This window comes from Elaeis guineensis, chromosome 2 (assembly GCF_000442705.2).
Source record: "Elaeis guineensis isolate ETL-2024a chromosome 2, EG11, whole genome shotgun sequence".
NCBI lineage: Eukaryota > Viridiplantae > Streptophyta > Magnoliopsida > Arecales > Arecaceae > Elaeis > Elaeis guineensis.
In genome coordinates, this window is record NC_025994.2 from 76,549,327 (window position 1) to 76,563,687 (window position 14,361).

General features: G+C 34.9%; 1 protein-coding gene across 2 annotated transcripts; it reads right to left on the reverse strand.

Moving 5' to 3' along the window:
* Window positions 1–356: 356 nt before the first annotated feature.
* On the reverse strand, window positions 357–2,631 carry LOC105057700 (uncharacterized). 2 transcript variants are annotated; one of them, XM_010940397.3, is made up of 6 exons: window positions 2,148–2,616; window positions 1,933–2,061; window positions 1,747–1,812; window positions 1,495–1,560; window positions 1,341–1,391; window positions 357–1,226 (listed from the first exon to the last, which is right to left on the reverse strand). In XM_010940397.3, exons 1-6 carry the CDS (start codon window positions 2,436–2,438, stop codon window positions 1,065–1,067), a joined length of 765 nt encoding a protein of 254 aa, XP_010938699.2. In that variant the 5' UTR covers window positions 2,439–2,616; the 3' UTR covers window positions 357–1,064. The 2 variants fall into 2 exon arrangements, with proteins under 2 accessions (XP_010938699.2, XP_073107969.1); XM_073251868.1 differs by lacking the exon at window positions 357–1,226 and adding an exon at window positions 1,230–1,271 and having other exon boundaries at window positions 2,148–2,631.
* Window positions 2,632–14,361: the final 11,730 nt, after the last annotated feature.

Below are 14,361 nucleotides of genomic sequence, written 5' to 3' on the forward strand. Positions count from 1 at the left end.
CCGTGTCCGAACCTCCCCTCTTTTTTTTTTTTTTAATGATTGAAGTTGTAGGCTGCGTGGCAACAGCAACTTACACTTTATCAGGAAGGTGTAAATAACCCTGGCCAAACTTCTGCCGTCTTAGTTTCGTAAGCAATCGAAGACCAAGATTTTCCCCCAACCTGGTAGTATTGCTAGTTAGCTCATAGCTCAAGCTTCCAGGTTTACACAACTACTAATTTATGTATATCAAATGCAGACAAAGGAAACCTTTTACCATCCTAAGATTGTGGCGCAACAAGTCCAACTAAGCCAACCCACGATTGTTGAAGAGCATATGATCACAAGCACTACAAAAACAAAAAAAGCAAATTACATTGAGACAATAGTCAGCCCCTAGTACCTGATCATAAAAGTAAATTACCAAACAAATGGATTAAAAAGTATGAATTCCTGCAGAAGTCTCCATGTAATGCAAGGATTTTATACAGGACAAGGGTGCATCCACGTATCTACAAGTCATACATCCTTACATGGTACGGTGTCTTTATTCACCAACCAGGAGTCAAACAGCATAAGCTGATAAGCTTAAGGCCCTTTCTTTCTAAACTTTGAAGGCGAATGACAAACCAATGCATGTGGCCATCGTAATCAGAATCCATATAACTCCAAAGCATGCATTAAAATATATATCGCTTAACAGAGCAAAGCCCACAAAAACAACGATCCTTCACTTCTTCCTAGTGTTAACATGTTCTATGCTAGAGGCATAATATATATATATATATATATATATATATATATATATATATATATATATATATATATATATATATATTGTTAAAGGATTGTCCTTTCCTTTCTACCTTTTCTTCTAAGTTACAGCCCTCTACCCCTATTCCCCTCTATTCCTCTGTAAACTTTCTTTTCTTCTGTAACTGTTCCCTTACCCAAAAAAACGAGGAAGCAGCAGCCGAAGGCCAGGGGTTGAACCCAAAAGGGTAAATATAAAAAGAAAAAGAAAAAACACAAGAAACAAAACACACAACCCAAGAAGAAACGCTTGGAAGAGAGGAAAGGATGGCCTAGTGCTTCGTTGAGGAAGAGGAAGAGTTGGTGCTTCCCATGGCTGGGGACCAGAGATCCGCACCGTTGCTGTTTGCCACGTGCTCCGTGCATGACACTGGGACCAGGCACAGCCCTCGGCTCCTTAGATCGTTTGTTCTCGTCTCCACCTCTTTCTCCTCCTTCCATTGGAATTAAGTTCATAAAAGAAAAAGATAATATAGAGACTATTGATCAGTGGAAAAAGAGAAAATAGATTTAGAGAGAGAAAGAGAGAGAGAGAGGCTTGGCCCTACATGCAGGTGGGCAGAGGATGGCAGGCGTTGCAGGTACGGAGAGCTCAGAACCTGAGACAAAAGAACAGAAGAAAGAGAGGAAGAGAAGCATGTGAGAGGAATAGTCACTGATTGAGAGAGAGAAAGAGGTGGAGAGTGATGAGCACAAACGCACCTGGACTTGGTCGTGAAGGAACCGGATGTAACCAAGGGCTTCGTGAAGAACCGAGGCCGTATCAGACTGCGTTCCCAACAGTCAAGGTCAATCAGACCAGAAAATTTTGTACCAACTAGTTCTCGCTAGCTAGCTACTACCAGTATTCTAGGAAGAAGAAATTACTATTTCTAGCATTCAATTTGAACTACAAGGAACAAGAAGAAGAGAGATGGATTATACTAAGGATAATAGATTGACGATAGCATTCACCTTTCCAAATGGTGAAACCAATTGCTGCAATGCTATAATTCTCTCTCCTATCTTCTCCTTCCTGACCTGATCCCCTCTCACCACCATGAACGTTTTATTAGTCAACACAGATTTCACTATATAATAAAATCATTAGTAATTCAAAAATCATGAATAAAAATCCAAACACAAAATTAAAGACCAAACCTTGATTGAACCATGGCTAGAGCAACCCTCAGTCCTAGGCTTCTTACTCGTAACAGAGGTGTGAGCAGTAGTATTACTAGCTGCGGTTGTCCTCCTTCCTGCTCCACCTCTACAAGCCTCAACTTTTTTCTAACAGGTAAGAGTTATTTTGCTCACCATCAGCTACATCTTCACACTTACAAAGCTAAAAACCAACAAGTCAAAGCAAAGCATACCTTTGATGACTTGGAGCTGGTGACAGTAGCAGTGGTGGTAGTAGAAGGAGGAGAAGAGGAGAGCGAGGACAAAGAGGAATCACTCGATTTCTGGGCAATCCCATGAAGGGGAACAGCCTCCTCCTCATGCCCACCAAAATAGAGCATATAGGCCGTCGTAGAAGAAGAATAACTAGAAGAAGAAGAAGATAGAGAAGAGGGCGGACCAAAAAGGTACCCCTCTTCCTCTCCCGAGCCCAACATCTCGATCAAACTCCCCTCCTCCATCTCCTCCCCCCTCATCTCTTCCATCAAACTCTGGAAGAAAAAGACCTCTAAAATAGAAAAAAACAAAGGGACGGTATGTTCTTAATTTTAACTCTCTCTCTCTCTCTCTCTCTCTCTCTCTCTCTCTCTAACGCACGCTTGTAGCACTGTGGACTCTGGAACAAACCGCTTTGGCTCCAGAAATGGGGTGGGAGTTAGAAAGAGGAAAGGCAGGTGAGCTTTTTCTTTATCAATTCCTTCTTAGCTAGTATTTTGCTTGGCTCCTCGCAAGACTTCTTTGGCCTCGCATCGCCGCGGGTGGACGAATGGACGGTGGGATATGTTGCATGGCAATGGGCGGTTTGGAAGTTTTGTTGTCTAGCTGGTGAATTTATTATACAAGAAATTTTTGGGGCCCAACTCTGGTGCCAGGACAATCTCATCGTGCCACGTTGCAAGCAAAGGATTGCTGGTTCACACGACCCCATTTGTCGAACCAATAATCTCATGTCATATGGCAGGGATCTTTTTCTGGGCACTGTGGTTGGGCCCCATAGTAGTACTTGGTTTACTGCGGGTTAGCTTTGGATGCCTCAGGGATGGCGTTGGGTTTGGTGTCTCTCCTTCCCCTAAGTCAAAACCGCCACCCCAACCCTATAGAATTAGAAACCGTGCCCCAGCGTCTCATCTAACTACATGCTCGTGGAGTTATTTCTTATTTATTTCCACTTTGTCTCGTTGTGGGTGAGGGAGTAGGAGACTGGTTTTTGTCACCGTGGTGAGCGATTCGGATCGCTCACCTCCTTAATCAAATTATTGCTTCCCAGCCCAGGATTTGACAATGGGGCTAATGGCCCGTTAATTCACCAGATTATCAGCAACTATATTGATTAGGCATCATAATTGTAGGCCCCTATCTTAGTTGTATATTATTCGATCCTCATCCTTTCCATGGTTTTTTAAAAACCTAATGGGGAGGTGACATAATTGGTTTAGTCTTTCATGGCAAATATTATACTCGAATAGATTTGATCTAATATGGTTATTTCAAACCAATTATAGTTATCCCGTGATCGCCTACGCCACAAATCACGGAATGTTTGTCCAAATCATATCGGATGGCTCGGAAGAGACTGCTACAGTAACAACATAGGGGCCACCATAACCATTAATTTATTTATTTATAATTTTAAAAATAAATAATACAAAAAATATATTGGGAGATGCCTCCCTCGAGGGTGCACGACTGCACAATACTATCGTAGTCCCGTATGTTTACGGTCATGCGCTTCATTGATATTGATACTGGTGTTAGGCACACATAATATACATTCATGGGTGTATTGATGCAAGTGATTTTCTAATAGTAATAAAATATGATAAATTCTTTTTTTTTTTTTTTAGCGGATGGATACCTTATCTTGTTTCCTTACCGAAGATGTTGAATAATAAAAGTTTATTTACTTAGCCAAGTGTATATGAAATTGTGGGCGGCAAATATTGTAAGATCCTTGAGTAGTGTCTAACACACAGAAGCTTTGTTCTATAAAAACTTAATAAGCAAAAATTATTAATAAAATATAATTAGATAGTATCACAAGATTGGTGCATATATTAAGAAAATATTTGGTTGAGAAAAATTGAAATCGGGAATCAAAATGAGAATAAGTGACTCCTATTCTAACTATTTGGTTGGAAGGATCTCATTCAAATTTTGATATTTCGAAAAAAAATAAGAATCATTTAATCCATCAAAAGCTCAAATTCTGCTCTTTTTGATGATTTAAATTTTTATTTTAATTTTGATCATAAAAAATATATATCAAGAGATTTAATCATTTCGATTTCAATTCTAATCTATTGTAATTTTTATTTCAATATCAATTTTAATTGTAAATTAAATATCTCTTAATTGCATTTCAATAAAATAGGACACTTGCATAATAAATAAATAATAAATAAAAATTAACACCATAATATAGTTTTAAGAGGAGATATGGACGCGATGTAATTATATTTATTTTTATTTTTTAATTTTTTTGAAATTTAGGAGAGATTAATCCTCATCATCTATGCTGCACTCAATTTGTCCGTGAAGAGCTGACATCAGCCAAAATCGAACTCTCATCGCTCTGTCCAAGTGGTAAGGGATGGTACCACCCATGTTTTAAATATATGATTATTCATAGGAAAATACTAAAGGCTTGGAAGCTGTGAAAGCCAATACGGTACTGACTTCTGAGTTTTGCTATCACATGTAATGGTGGATGCCGTTGACATGTGCATCACATGTGAGATTTTAATTGATAAATTGAGTTACTGGGGAGAGAAAAGTGATTTTCAATCTTTTTAAGGCACAGAGCATGCATGGAAATATCTTTAAAATCAACTATATTACGGTTAATCTCCGATTACACCTATCATCGATGAAAAATTATCTATAAAAAAAAATTATTGATCAAAATTATATCCGATAAAAATCTTCTAATGCTTAAATTAGTGGAGAATAGTCGAACAAAAAGTTGAATATAAAGTATGGCAGAGTATCTGTCCAGATTGTCATAAAATTTGTCTGTTAGTCGAATATCAGCCAATTAAATTTTAGACATAAATTTTTTTAAGTATTTAATACATGAAAGCTAGCCGAATATCCTTCGATCGATCGAAGTCCAGTCGATTTATTGTTCCGCTCGATCGTAGTTGAGTCGGCACAAGGTTCCACTTAACTATAGCGAGTCGGCATAATATTCTGCTCAGCCATAGCTGAGTCGGCATAATGTAGTTGTTCGCTTGATATCGACATATAAAGTCATTCGATCGAAGTTGAGTCAGAATATATTTTGGCTGGTTAGTCATCGGTCATATATCTAGTCGAGAGATTGTTGAGAACCGATCATTTCATTTCAAATATGTTATACATGTGAACAACTTTTTTGATAGTACATCCAAAGGTTATTAGCATTCCATGTCAAGAAATAAACACTCCATCGAATGTCTCTAGTCGATATGCATCTGGACGAAGGGTTTCGATCACTCTATAGGGTCCTTTCTAGTTTGGAGATAACTTTTCTTGATCCAAGAGTTTCGAAACTTCTGCTTTTCTCAGAACCAATTTCGTAGGATGGAATACCTTCGGTTTAATCCTTGCATTATAATATCGGGCCACTCTTTGTCTATATGTAGCCATTCTTATTTGAGCTTGTTGTCGAACTTTCGGGAGCAAGTCTAAGTCAGTTTTTCAATAGTCTAAGTTGCTTGGCTCTACATACTATTCGACCCTCATTGATAGCAGTCCGATCTTCAATGGGATCACTGCTTCTGTTCCATATGCAAGGTTGAATGGGGACTCTTCTATTAGAATGCAAGGAGTTGTTCGATAAGTCCATAAGACAGGGTATAGCTCTTCCACCCATAAGCCCTTAAATTCATTCTGTTGGATCTTGAGATTATGTAAGATTGTTCGGTTTGTCACCTCAGGCTTCACCTGACGGGCGGATGTAATTTGGCTGGTGGGAGTACTGACAGGGCTGATAAAGCAATGATCGGCTCAATGTTGGCACCTGGGATAACTACCGACGAAATGTCGGTCTGACTCACCGCTACTGATGGTATATCGGGCCGACTCTTCTTCGGTGCTTAAGACGACCCTGCATCGGCAACAGGTCTCTTCTTGACGGCGAACTGTCGGATATCAGCTACCGAAACTCGCATCAAAGATCGCATAGCTGTAAACAAAAGATAACAACTCAGTCATAAAAGAGATTGAGTAAAAAGAGGCCAAGTGAAAAGTAAAAGACTGACTAAGTTATACTTACGGCAAGCACCGAATTAAGTCCAATGTCGTAGAGAGCCTGTTTCGTCAACAACTCCCACTACGAAGGGATCTCCATGTCCTTCAATCGGAGAAAGTCTTTCCAATCGATGACTTTGACCAAACTATATTCATTTGGGCTTACTCTCGAATTTCTCAAGTGAAAGGAAAGCCCCAACGCAGGAAAGAAGAAACAAAGAAAAATTAGTTCTTTCATCTGTGAATGAAAGAAGGAAGACTGAAGATAAATGACAGAAATAGCCAACCCTTGGCCTTTGGGTGTGGACGAAAGATGAAAAAAGTACGAAAGAGTGAAGACCGAAGATTTATTGGGATCATGTGGCACAATAAAGTAAAACTGATGATTAATCGAATGGAGTTCGGAGCCAACTGAGCAGGACAAATCCCATAATAATCAAGGAGATTCCAGACAAACTCCAGAATAAAAAAATAAAGACCAATCCGAAGGTCCTCTACATTAATTGCCATCTAACCCAAAGGAGGAGAACACGTCTGACCATATGGACCCGGTGTAAAGAGCTGAAATTGCTCCAAGATGCGATATTGCTCCTGAAGCCGAATGACATTAGATTTGGACAAGGATGAAGCTTCTCCGTCCGGACCTGAAGGAGAATCATCAATCGAGTCACCCGATCGACTATCCCGAAGGGGCTCATCTACTCTAACCTTCTCCTTGCCCTTCCTACTACTACTAGCCATCAAAAATGGTGAAGAAATAAATTGAAGAAAGCAAGAAAGGGAAGAAAAGAAGGAAGGAAAAACCTAACCTGATAACTAACAGAGACTAGAGATCACAAAAATACAGGAGGAAGAAGAAAATGCCCTCAACACCCATGGGAGAACCCTCGTTTATAGGGAGCAGCGGACAAAGTAGTAGAAGGCTTAAAGTAAAGAAAGCAGTCTTATATATATAAGACCCATCGACAGTTGGGATAAATTTATTCAAATCGAGACTGTCTCAGATTTTGATACGTGGCGACGTTTGGACCGACCATCAGTCGAACTTTTCCATGCACCTATCACCTGATCATGCCATATCATCGCTATCTATGTGAACAGTTAGGAGACAATAATAATTGGACGCATGACGGTAATCGATTAGTCAAAATCAAATCGATTGGATCGTCTGGTCATCTAACTGACTCAGCATTAAATAGCTGTCCCCTCGAATCGACACCCCAATAATAATCATACAACCATCAAAACAATAAAACGGCTGAAGATCTTTCAATTTTTTAAGGAAATCATTAATGCCTGCAGCAGAATCGACTGCAGCATCAGGCTCGAGGTATAAATCTCAAAATCTAACATATCAAGCCACATGTCAAGTCACCTTAGACTTGAAAATGGAGGGCAAGTATTGGGGCAATCAAACCTGCTCCCTTCGATTCACAGTCGGTCAACCGACTATATATTGGTAACTGATGATGGGCCATCAAAATGACATGGCTGAATGAGTTTCTATTCGACTATAACACCTACGACCCATCATCCGACTTTCAATCGACCAAATGGATACGAACTGCCAACTAACAATCGATGAGCCAATTGACTGTTGGCAATTCTCAATCAACTTCTCTGACGACGATGGTCATCCGACATGTCAAAATTATCGACATACAGTCGACACACTTAGATCACTGACATACAATCGCTATATTAGAAAGTATCAGCGCAAAAAATACGTAACAGCTACATATACGATCATTAGTGGGTATTAACCACCCATCCCATAATCATATGGTGCCGGAATAAACGGGATCTACATGCTTAATGGTTACAAACGGTTACCAACAGTTTGTCTATAAAAGGGAGGTAAAGAAATAGTGATGGTAAGATACTTCTGAACTGATATTCTGCCATACTTTACATTCAACTTCTTGTTCGAATATTCTCCACTAATTTAAGCATCAGAGAGTTTTCGTCGGACACAACTCCGATCAGTGAATTTTTTTTTGCAAGTAGTTCTTCATTGACGACAAGTGCAATCAGGGATAGGCCACAATATACAGCATGACAGATTCCAAACTCAATTGGAGGGGAGGGCTTCAAAGTCTAATGTTGGCATGATAAATATAATTTCCTATTATAGGCGGTAAATAGAGATTTCAAGCATGTTCAATACATCCGTGCATGGCATTATCCAAAAATCTAAACTCATGATGTGGTCCTATCTACATAAGAATATGCTTTAAAGACTTTAAACAAAATTAAAAGCCCACACAAAATAAAAATTTAACTGAAGCAAGCATTTCAAAAAGATGGACAATTGAACATAAGTTTTACTCAAGCTATGCATAATCATAACCAATTTGAGTGAATTGTTGTGCATAAGATAAGTTGCTCAGAAACCAAGGTTATTTCTTTTTTCCATTATAAGTATGACAACATGCAATTAGCATGACTATGTAGCATCTTATGATGTGTAGGCCATGGATGGAAGTTCGAACCTTTTTCTTCACGGACATTGCCACTGCCAGAGCTAGCTTATAAAATATTAAACACCAGTGCAAAGGTTTTTAATGTATATATTTTGAATTATTAACATATCCTCAAAATGATTTGAAATCCAGCTAATTCATGAGGGGTTATAGCTTTACATTTTTTTTGCTAAATACGTACAGTATGAAGTGATTCATTCACAATCATATTTGAGTGACATGGGAGGTTAGCCCATTAGTATACTTGTATTATTATATTCAATGGATCATTTTTTTAATTTTCTTTATTCATGTTAGATATTAATGAAAAAGAAAATATTCATTACCACTATAGTCATCATCTAGTGTGGCAATTACCAGTAATGGTTCTCTTGCAATCAGATGAATCATGCCAACTCATTCCTCTCACGTGCAACTCAAATCATGCATCTGGAGGAATAGCCGGGTCAAAAAAACAAATAGAATTCAAATGACAGAAAGTGAAAATATGAATAATTAATAATAATATAACTAAAAAAATAATTAAATTGAAGAAATCCCAACTGCCATATAGTAAAATTGAACTTTAACACCGTAACAGCATTGACAATTTTCAACATGATTTATTGATATGGATATAATATAATACATATTTAGATGAATTAAAATTTAAAATATATAAATTTAGATTATAAATAAATCAATCTATTTATGACATGATAAATTTATGTCTTAAACAGTTGATCTGTGTAACTTATTTTGATCTATTTAATTAAATAAATTAATTCATTTATGACATGATAAATTCATATATCAAATGGATTGATCCATAAAATTTATTTTGATTTATTTAATTAAATGAATTAAATCAGATTAATGAATTACATAATATATTTAAATATATTTAATATATTTATTTTAAAATTATTTAAAAATAAATTAAAAAATTATTATCCTAATTTAAAACAAATAACGATAGAATTCAGATCTGTGAATTAACATAATAGATAATTAAATTATTTTTATATTATTTTAATTTTTTTAATTAAATTTTTATTATTTTAATTAAATTTTATAAATAAATTAAATAATTAAATAAATTATTAAATAAATTATATATTTATTTGATTCGTCAATATAATTATTAATTATATCGGATGGATTGTATCATATCAATTTATGTATATTTTTATCGTATTTATATTCTACGAATCAATCTGTTTGATTAAATTGGTCGTATTCGGTTTGGATTAATTTATATTATATTTTTATATCGATGTGATCCGTAAAAACGAATTATCAGCCCTATATCATAATATTATATAATTAATTAATCAATAATCCATCTCTGGTTCAAAAATATCCACACGGCCGTTATTCAGGGTCACGTTATTTGACATGTCCTGTACAAAATAAAAGCCGGGATTAGTTTTTAAATTAGTACAAATTAATGCGCAGTACATGAAGGGTAGCCAGTGCAGTGCAGCCCCTTCGACACGTGAGAGGGTGTCGATAGCTGGATTCTGTCAACAAAAGCATCTCTGGTATATCTGATGATAATTTTTTCCCCATTGCTGCTGTCATGCCAACTGGCAGTCATTGCTAGAAGGTAGTTGTCCAATTACGTAGAGCCGCGTGGAATGCCATTAATGGAAATAGTCTCGAGTCTTTCAGACTTGCAGCTATTTTCCTTTTGAGATATGGTATTACCAACGCTGGGAGGGCCTTGGCCTACTCAAATTCTGCGCTTCTCGGCAATCGCCAGCAGAAGCGGACAAAGGGAATTTATTCTTCTTCAGCTCGGTGTAGGACCGCGAGGAAAGGTAGAAGAGAACGATCGAAGCGGACCCACGTGCCACGGTCACGGTGAAAACGACGGCGGGCAGCTCTGGCGCTGACCGACACTGGTTGGGTCTAATGGGAAAGGAAAAGTCGCCGATGCCTCGTGTGGCAATGCGTGTCGCGCCCGCATGCAGGAGCTGTTGCATCGCTGAACGCTCCGTTCCAACACTCGTGTCAGATCCTGTCGCTCTCATGGGGCCCAAGGAGCTTCTGTGCGCGGGCCCCAGTTTGATTCTGAGCTCCGGTTTTGGGGCCCACATTTTCTGGCCATTAGTGGCGACTGGGGACTGTACCCTGTTTGAGATGTGATAGCTGAGGAGGAACGCATGGAGCGACCTCGCTGCGTACCTCCACGCTCACGGGAGGTAGATTGTGTGGTTCGTACGCGCTTGTGTTCTTTTTTTTCCTTACTTTTTAGAAAAAAAAAAAAATGCAGCGCAGGCACTGTTTATGTTTACATGCTTCATGGGTTAAAAATTTTCTGATTTAATTTTATTCAAAATTTATATTAATATATATTAAATTTTTTAATTAATTTAATTTAATTTTAATTTTAATTAAAAATAAAATTATGATAAAATTATAAAAAAAATATTTGATGATTATTATGATAAAATTAACATTCATATGATCATTATGGGTAATATTCATCTTATTTATTGTGATTGATTCAATATTATTATTGATGCATGTTACAAAGGATATCTTCTAGAGATTTTGCTCCAACTCATTCGGGAGTTTGTGAAATTTTTCTATCAAAAATATTTAGAATTGAAGTTAGAAATTCAAGATACTATTTGTAGAAAGCAAAAAGTATATCCAGCTCGATATCTTCTTGTGATTGCATGCAGAATAATTCTAATAAAAGGATATCAATGATTTTTTTTTAAGTAAATTTTATAATCCAAAAAAATTCTAATACTATCGAATTAGAGCCAGTATAGATTATTTTGCTTAAAACTTATAGTCTTTTTTTATATCCATAAAAATTTTTGGATAAAGACTTTTGACTAGCCATCCTAGCCAATTGCTTGTGATCAGGGTCATCCCGATCCGATCTAAAAAATTATTTTTGGATTTCATGATGATAGATGTTTTACTTATTAATTTATTAAGTATGTGATTTACTTTTAAAAGGGCTTAAATTGTAATTTAAATAAATGAATTAATAAATAAGGTAAAGGTATGGAGAGGATAGAAAACAGCAAAGGCACCAATCTATTAATCCTTAAATAATTGACTGGACTAGGCCAACTTTACAATTTAACCCCTGATATAGTGCTTAATTCTCTAAAGATCCTTCTAAAATTATATTCTGATCCCTATAATAAATTTTATTATATAAAGATCTCTATATATTAATTTTTAACCTTGTAATAAAGTTTTATTACATAAAAATCTTCTGATAATTATGATATGATCTATATCATTTGAATTTATTTCATAAAAATATAAGTTTGCATATTATATGATTAATTTATGTACCATTTAATTTGTTTATATATAAATAAAGTATCATAGACCTATTATCATATCTTAATAATGTATTCATACCATGTTTTATATGTAAAGTTTATGGACATTGTTTACAAAAAATTGAAAGTTTTTTGTGTGACTGAAGCGATGTGATCACCAAAGTGACCACGAACATGTAAAACCAAAAATTTTTCTATAATGTATAATTCTAGATTAATATAATTCATTTAATAAAGTTTTAATGATGTTATAATTACATCTTGCCATATTTTGCATATAAAGTTTATTGACACTATTTATAAAGAATTAAAAGTTTTTGATTTGATTGATTTGGTGCAATCACCAAAGTGACCATGAACACAAAATCAAAAATTTTTTATAATATATAATTTTAGATAAATATAATTAATCTAATAAAATTTTAATAGTATCATAATTACGTCTACGCTACTGAAATATTGATTCGCCCCTAAAAGAATGTCTTCATATTTGATATTTAGATGGATGGAATAATAAGACTGTATGATGGATCGAGTGATATTTTTATACTCAAAGGTATAGTATTTGCTTGTACCCAATGTGTATGTCTTATTAAGTTCACTAATGATATGATATATCATTAAATAGATATAGCCACTAGCATATTATAACACTCAACCAAAGGAGAGACATAATGATGTATTTGATTGCTTGCCAAAATTAAATATATTTTTTTTTACTTTAGATAAAGTTTAATTAGTCTCATTATTTGATGATAATATGAATATATATTATTTGTAGCATTAATTTACATAATTATTAATAGTAGCTTAGAAAAAAAAATTTCTTAATGGATCAAATTTTTTGAAATAGAAAGAAAGAATATTGCTCACATTAGGATGTACTGATCTTGATTTCAAGTGGATAAACCTTTATCATACGGATGAAAATACACAAGAATAGAAGAGTTTTTTTGAGAAATGTAAGCATTTCAATTACTTCAATTTGCTTCCAAAGAAATCTGATGTAGCACATTAGGAGATCCATCCCTTCATATGTTATAAGTCATGTAATATTTTGAATATTATGGAGTAGAAATTAGTAAGCTCAGACAAGATAAAGATCGACATCTGTGAGAATACTCTAGAGATTAGTAATATCGCAGCATGGTTAATTGATATTAATGTTTCTATACTAGATGCCTTCTTGGTCTACTTTATTTTTACTTCTCTTCCATCAGAATATGGTCTCTTTAATATTTACTATAGTATACACAATGAGAATTGGACAATTTATGAATCACTGACTAAATGTATGTAAGTAGAGAAAAGATAGAGAGAGGAGAAGATAGAGAACGCGAACTTTACTTCACATCAAGTTAGTAAAAAAAGTAGGTAAAAAAAAAGATGTACCTAAGATAAAAGTAAAAAAAGCATTAATTGTGACATCAGGTGAAGCTACTAATAAAGTTATCAAATACTTTTTCTATAAAAAGAAGAGACATGTAAAGAAAAATTGTATAAAGTATAAAAAATAACTATAAAAAAATATCATTTACTCTTGTATGTGTTTTGAATCTAATTTAGTAAATATTTTTAATTTTGCCTGGTGCATTGACTCTAGTGCATCTGTGCAGATTGCTAACAACTTATAGGACTTGCCATGCAAGAAGGCCTCTGACTGAAAGTGAATGGTCCGTTCTCATTGAAAATCAAGCACGTTTATATATTAAGATAGTTAGATGCTACAAGATAGTTTTAGATTCTAAAATTAATTTTTGTAACTCTTCTATATGGCATTGGAGGTTGGGGCATATCTCCAAAAAAAAAGATCAAAAGACTAGTGAAGGATAGAATCTTAGAATTATTAAATATTATTGACTTTGTGACCTGTAGTAACTACATAAAGGCAAAGCAAGAAGAATGTCAGGAGTGAAGGAATTTTGAAAATCATGCACACTTATATATATAGACCTTTTTTCTCATATCTAACAGGTAAAAATACTACAAAAAAATAGATTATTAATGACGGCTAACAGCAATAAACTTCCGTTGCTAAAAGTTTGTTGAAAATAAGGTTGTCACTAATTATCATTATTAGGGACGACAATAAGCCCTTCGCTAATACGTATAATTAGCGGCGGTATTAGCGACAATAAAGCCTTCGCTAATATTTTTTTATTTTAATTTTTTTAATTAAAATTTTAAAAATTTATTAGTGATGGCATTGCCGATGCTAATACTGTCGGTAATAGTCTTTACCGACGCAATTAGCATTGTTAATACCATTGCTAATAGTTTTTTATTTTTTTAAAAAAATTATAATTAAATTTTTTAAAATCTATTTTAATCATAATAACAAGCAATTATATTTTTTAAAACTTGTTATAAATAAAATAATAATTATTTACCATAATCAT

Bases quoted from the DNA above. Each gene is read 5' to 3' on its own strand.
- LOC105057700 (XM_010940397.3), bottom strand. From the start codon at position 2,438: ATGGAAGAGATGAGGGGGGAGGAGATGGAGGAGGGGAGTTTGATCGAG. The intron at 2,062-2,147 runs GTATGCTTTGCT...CTTACCTGTTAG, and splicing joins CCAGCTCCAAGTCATCAAAG to AAAAAAGTTGAGGCTTGTAG. The intron at 1,392-1,494 runs GTGCGTTTGTGC...CTTTTGTCTCAG, and splicing joins TCCTTCACGACCAAGTCCAG to GTTCTGAGCTCTCCGTACCT.